Genomic DNA, 6,572 nt, shown 5'->3' with positions numbered 1-6,572 from the left:
TGCCATGCTACTCCCTGTGCTCACACTGCCATGCTACTCCCTGTGCTCACACTGCCATGCTACTCCCTGTGCTCACACTGCCATGCTACTCCCTGTGCTCACACTGCCATGCTACTCCCTGTGCCCTCATCACACTGCCATGTTCCTCCCTGTGCCCTCATCACACTGCCATGCACCTCCCTGTGCCTTCGTCACACTGTCATGCTCCTCCCTGTGCTCTCCCCACAGTGCCATGCTGTTCCCGGTACCCTTCTCAAGCTGCCATATTGCTCCCTATACCCTCCTCACACTGCCATGCTTCCCTTTGTTCCCTCTTCACACTTTCATACTCTTCTCTGTGCCGTCCTTACACTGTCAGTCCTGTCCTGGCATTCCTTACACTGTTAAAATGTGAAATTTTCCCTGTGCCCTCCTCACACAGCTGAGCTTCTTCCTAGTCCCAGCATACCCTCCCATTTTTGTTCTGATATCTTCTTTTAAGTAAAACATTTAATTAAGATAACTTGTACTCAAAATACACACGCTGTACCCATTGAGTGCACTGCCTCATAAAGCCAGTAGGGGTGCTCTAAGTCAATGATTTCTCAATCTGCAAAACAGCGAACATGGTATAAAACAAACAGTGACTGTAACTCGAGTGTAATGAATCCATGCTACTAGTAATAATCATAAATAAGCAATCTTTATCCATCCATGTACATTCTGTGCACCGCACTGTCCTCTACAGTGCTGTTCATGGTTACTGTGAGCTGGGCGGGGGCCAAGTCAGCATCTCAAGCTATAGAAGCTGTAGGCGTTGTGTGGTGGCACTGTGCATTGTCCCTGGAGTCCTATGAAGTGTCATGAATAGCCGTCTCCACTAGAAGAGCAGAAATATAAAAAGGAATAGCTGGGGAACTCCACAGAGACACAAAGCGGCAGACTATCTCATTAGAATTTGTATGGCGGTGTCTTCCAGGGACAAAACCAGTACTGTCACAGCTCTCCGTTACTTAATATTATTTCACCCGTTTTCAGGGAACTGGAATACATTAGCCCCAGCACTGTGACAAGACACTCTTGTTTGCAAACTGTGACTTCACTTTTCTTCTATTTATAAGCTTTATAAGACACGCAGGTTACATTGTGTGGAATGGGGGGGAAAAAAGCATCAAACAGGATTTGACTGTTACTATTTTTCGTGGTCTTTTGCCTACAAACACCAATAATCAAACATTATTAAAACACCAGACATATGCAACACATCCACACAAACACAATGTTAAATATTCCTATTATTAAGGAATTACTCATGGCCATTGCTGACCTCGTCCTGGTAAGGAGGACCCTGCCCATGAAGGCTTACAATCTAAGAGGGAGGGACCAGTGATACAAGAGGAGATAGCTGTGTGGGGATGAACTGTTTGAGAGTGTGATGGTTGAGTGGTTAGGTTGAGGTGGAATAGGCCAGATACAGGCCACAAACTCAAAATGTATTATTGCCATTGGATTGACAACTACAATTTTCAGAAGGAGGTCAGCAATGGCAAATTTCTTATGACAGGTATCCCTTTAAGGGGGATTTTTTCCCATTTATCCCATCAGTACTAGTTCTCAATTCTACTCAGAGAGGCCCTTTTTTACATAAGAGAAAAGTGATATTTTGCTACATTTCATGTGCAATATGGTTTTCGGTTGGTTTGCATTATCGAAAGGTGTTCCAGGCACTCACTTTCCACACATTAAATAGGCCCGAACTCAAAAAAGTGAAACGTTACAGGGAATATTTAGAAATGTTAGTTGTGTCTAAGCAGTCCACTGGTACCTTTTGTCTGCAATATTTTCAGTAAAAATAGCAGTGCTCCCACTGGTATGTGTAGGTGTCTGGAGACTTCCTCAGAGCTGTATATCTGCAGGGTGAGAGTTAAGGCACTGCGGCCTCTAACTGGTAGTCTCAGGAGATTTGGTCATGTCACTACTATGCTGCTCACTGTTCTCCTGCTGGAAGCTCTAACATGAGGAAGCAAAGCCCTGTCTTTACCAAGATGGCCACCTCTATACAGACACACAGTACAGAACAAGACATGGTAAGTCAGTAATGGGGAAAAATCAGCTGCAGGGAGACCACAGGCAACACTGGTGATATGTCCTTTGCCTGCTTCCAGAGTTCAGTTACTCTTTAGGTGAAATATTCCCAGTACAACCTAGTTGTGGCCCTAAATACTTAATGTTCTGGGGTCACTGAGCCATAACATCCCAGCTTATTATATTTAGGTCATTGTGACAGCATATAAGCCATGTTATGGGAAGAGCTGGGTTATCCCTATTAGAAAGAATAGAGGAGGAAAATGTATCGAGTCTCCCAAAAAGAGAGAGAGGACAATCTTCTGTGTTCTGCTGATGCCACTATTATCCAACACATGGAGCGAGCCATTGAATAGTTACATAGTATTTGAGGTTGAATAAAGACATTAGTCCATCAAGTCCAACCTATTAGGATCTTATTCTAGGAGTACCTGTACCCCTGTATATTGCGGCCCCTTAAGAAATCATCCAAAAGTTTCTTGAACAATTCCACATTATTTGCTGAAATCACCGCCTGTGGCAGTGAGTTCCAGACCCTAACTGATCTTACTGTGAAGAACCCCCTTCGCCCCTTGTGCTGGAATTTTTTTTCCACCAATTTTAGGTGGTGGCCTTTTTGTAATGGAGTTAATTTTAAACAGTTTATCGCTAATGTTGCTACCACCATTGAACATTTTGTACATGGAGATCATATCCCCCCCTTAATCTCCTCACCTCTAATGTGAACATGTTTAAATTTAGTAGCCTCGTCTTGTAGCTCTGGTCCTCCATACCCCTAATTAGTTTGGTTGCCCTCCGCTGGACTTTTCCCAACTCAAGGACATCTTTTCTTAGTACTGGTGACCAGAAAAGATGTCCTTGAGTTGGAAAAAGTCCAGCGGAGGGCAACCAAACTAATTAGGGGTATGGAGGACCAGAGCTAATAGTACAACATACATGGAGAGATCATGGCATGGGTGTGCCTAAATTTTGTCCTGCAACAACTTTGTCTTGTGTATACGTAACTTGATTAGTACCCATGTTTTTCTACGCAAAAAGGGTAAGACTGGACACTACATACCTGCCAGTGCCCTTGGCGCACTGCACAGAAGAGGGGAGATATCCCACGTCTATTAAGGCGTGACAAGATGGCTCCATGGTCCAGCAGTAGTTCGCAGACTTCCAACTTCCCTCTTCCTGCTGCTGCTGTGAGAGCTGGAATAAATATAAGTCATTATAAATCCTTCTAGTCACAGATTTATATCTACACTCGAGTATGCAACCAACTGCCAGACATACGTAGCAATGATACTGTACACAAATAACTCATTCTGATAGCAGTAAAACAGACGATAAAGACTGTAGATTCGATTTTCCCTGGGAGTTTCAGCATGTTTCATACATTCCGATGCCCAAAGGGTATAATATCGAGCCTGTTTTTCCGTGTGGTTTGTATAATGGGACTCGAGAGATGTCAGTCTTAATAAATTCTGAAAAGGAGATTGTGTTGGCTCTATGAAATATTTAATATAGCAAAGCCCCTGTGCTAAAGAAAAGAGCATAATTTGTTCTGCTTAAAATGATTACAAATAGGAATGAATTAAACATGGTTTTCTGCAAAGCTGTGATTTACTTACAGAACACATATGGGGATGTGATGAGAATTGAGAGAAAAACCCCCCACTGAGCTTAGAAAGAGGAACAAGCTGCATTCATATAGGGGAGGAGGGCACGTTATGGCCAACACCAATGAAATAGCCTTACAGACACCATATCTACCCTTAATTAACACAACTTTCCAAGACTGGTGGTAGTAATTTGTGGTGCTTTATGCCGCCCCCCCCGGCTTCCTGATTGGACGGGAAGCTGGCTAATCAGGAAGCCAAGCAGCGAGTCATTACCCACCCCACGGCTTCCTGATGGGGAGCATGGAGACGTCTTCCCGGCTAATAGGGAAGCCGGGCGGCGAGTCATTACATGCCACCCGGCTTCATCAATGGGACTTCCGGTATTGGTATTCGGTATCGGCGAGTACTGGGGAAAAAAAATATTGGTACTCGATACCGAAAAACAGGTATCGGTGTATCCCTAGTGCATAGAATGCTTATTTGTAATGTACAATATATAGAATAGTTTGACTCTCCAAGCCAGATTTCACTATTCTGTATAATTATACTAAAGTAGCTCTTGGCTAAGATGAGTTCTGTATATGGTCACACAAACACCTCAGGCAGCAGAGTGGACAAACTCTCAATCATAGAAACCCATTTACCAATAATTTTCTTTATAGCAGCCTCTCTAACCCAACCTCGATGCAGCTTGTGTAGCTATTGCATCTGGTCTTGTCAGTGTAAAGCCAAGGTTGACCAGTTATTGGTGCATAGATTGTGGCACATAGATGATGACCAACTGGCACAAGTCAATTGTCCTTGGGAAGCAGGAAGAATACACTCAGCCCTACATCTACTTGTATATATGAGAGGCAGCTGAGGAGTCAGGAATCCTTACTGCACATACAGCCTGCCCCACTTGTGTCAAGTTATTTTATTTCTACCCCAAAGTCCTCAGTGTATATCTGATGGGTATAATCTTAGGTTGCGGGGTATAAGCTAATAGCAACTAAAGCAAACATTATATTGAACCTTTACCAGAATACTGCGTCTTTTTTAGTGCCCTATTTCCCTTTCAATACCTTTATTGGAGATGGTACAGCTGTGAGCTGTTGCTTTTTCCAAAGACCTCGTTCACTGTGGCCAAACATTTGCCTTGCACCGTTCTAAAGCAAACCATCACAAAAGCAGTGAGAAGCCATTTAGCTAGCGGTTGGCTGAGTTACAAGACCGACCATTGTGCCAAGTACGAGTTCAGAATTTTATGGTGTCATTGTACAGCTTAATGAATGATACAGAGTGTTAGCCAAAGACAATCGTCTCATTAATGTGTCTGACTTGAGATTATTTATATGTCCGCAGATTAGCTTGCCCCCCGCCATTCATTTTTAAGCTTGCTTTAAACAATCCGGAAAAGCAGGCAATATTACAATAAAGAGAAAATCCAGAACTCTCTGGGTTTCATTTATTAATAGGGAAGAGGCAGTGGCGTGCACCAACCAATCAAAAGTCAGCATGTATTGGCATGACCAGTGAAAGCGTTGAAAACTGAAATTTAAGTGGTTGCTTTGGGCTGCCCAGCTTTTTATTAAAGAATTTATCTATGCAATCCTTGTATCTCAGAATTTCTAATGAACATAAGGATATTTAAGCAAAAAATAAAAGGTTACTTTTATATCAGGGCAGAGCTCAGGGGTAGGCCCCTCCTCCTGCAGATCCCCCTAAGGTGAATCTGCAGGAGGAAGGTTCTAAAAGGGCAGGACCTGCAACCTCTGCTACTGAAGTAGTTCACAGTTCATGGAGGTTGATGGAGGCACTTTGGCCTTTTTGTCTTGCGTTTTAAAGGACCTTGTCCCAGCACTGCCCTATGTATCTACCTACACCCACATTTAGGGCCATATTTGCATTTTAAGAACATTTTCTTATTTGCCTGGTCCTAATCTTCTTTGAAATACGGTCTAAGAATATTTTGTCACCATTGTGACAATGTGCACACATGGTTATAAGAGATGACTGTAGATCTACTGATGATGGCAAACAATTCTAACTACAACTCGTCTAGGAAAAGCTGGCTCTGCTGATCAAGGGCATGTGCCTTCTGTGCCTACTCTGGTCCCGCCTACATGGATATGAAATTCTCTTAGACTGGCAAAGGGGAGCAAAGCATATTTCATGTCATGTCTGTCATGAATGTAGTGACTCATTTCCTCACTTTACATTGCTATGACAGTATCCATCACTTCTCTTTTTACCAAGGGCTCTCTCTTTAGTTTTGCATTTCTGATGCTGCAAATGATTAAGTGAAAACTTACACTTATAGGCAAAGCATACTGTCCTCCCTATCAGTCCATATGTTGTTATTATTGCAGTGTTCAAATGTATCATCAACTCAGTTAATGCATAGTTGTCAGTCAACTGACTTATAGACTTGCATAGTGAGAAGGAGCTGTAAAGCCCAACAATCGTGAAGCACTGCAAAGCCTATACATGCAATCGGCCAACTAAAGTGACCCTGTCACCAGTGTGCTATAGTGAAATGCTGCATGGAAAATAAGTCTTTTCATTCATACCTGTCCTGCACCCTTTTCTACCATTTTCTATCTTCAACAGCTGCCTGAAAAAACTTCTGCATAGGACACCTTAGGGTGTGACAGATGCCTGGTCCCCTATTGTGTTTTTAAGTTCCTTCCACCGCCCCGACATCACTACCATATACTGTGGTAATGTTTGAGGCCACAGAAGGCCGCCAGGGGGGAGTGGGGGGTGTTTGGTACATAAATAATTCACATTATACATGAAAACATGTTTTTCCAAACATTAACAGATATCGATGAAATTACATTAAGCATTAACGACATTGAAATTCTAGGCAATGGGGGGGGGGGGGGGCACAAACACAACACACAACACCTCGTATAT

At 43.0% G+C, this 6,572-nt stretch overlaps 1 protein-coding gene across 1 annotated transcript in view; it reads right to left on the bottom strand.

Moving 5' to 3' along the window:
- Positions 1–6,572, bottom strand: part of TANC1 (tetratricopeptide repeat, ankyrin repeat and coiled-coil containing 1) — a 93,132-nt gene that overhangs the window by 13,474 nt on the left and 73,086 nt on the right. Inside the window, exon 16 of the mRNA XM_018553164.1 lies at positions 3,125–3,258. Within this exon, the coding sequence (XP_018408666.1) occupies positions 3,125–3,258 (134 nt within the window). The remainder of the gene's footprint in view (positions 1–3,124; positions 3,259–6,572) is intronic.

Source organism: Nanorana parkeri, unplaced genomic scaffold, assembly GCF_000935625.1.
Source record: "Nanorana parkeri isolate BGI_ZX_2015 unplaced genomic scaffold, ASM93562v1 scaffold112, whole genome shotgun sequence".
Taxonomy (NCBI): Eukaryota; Metazoa; Chordata; class Amphibia; order Anura; family Dicroglossidae; genus Nanorana; species Nanorana parkeri.
The sequence above is the reverse complement of the archived record's forward strand: the minus strand, read 5'-3'. Positions and strand labels throughout refer to the sequence as shown.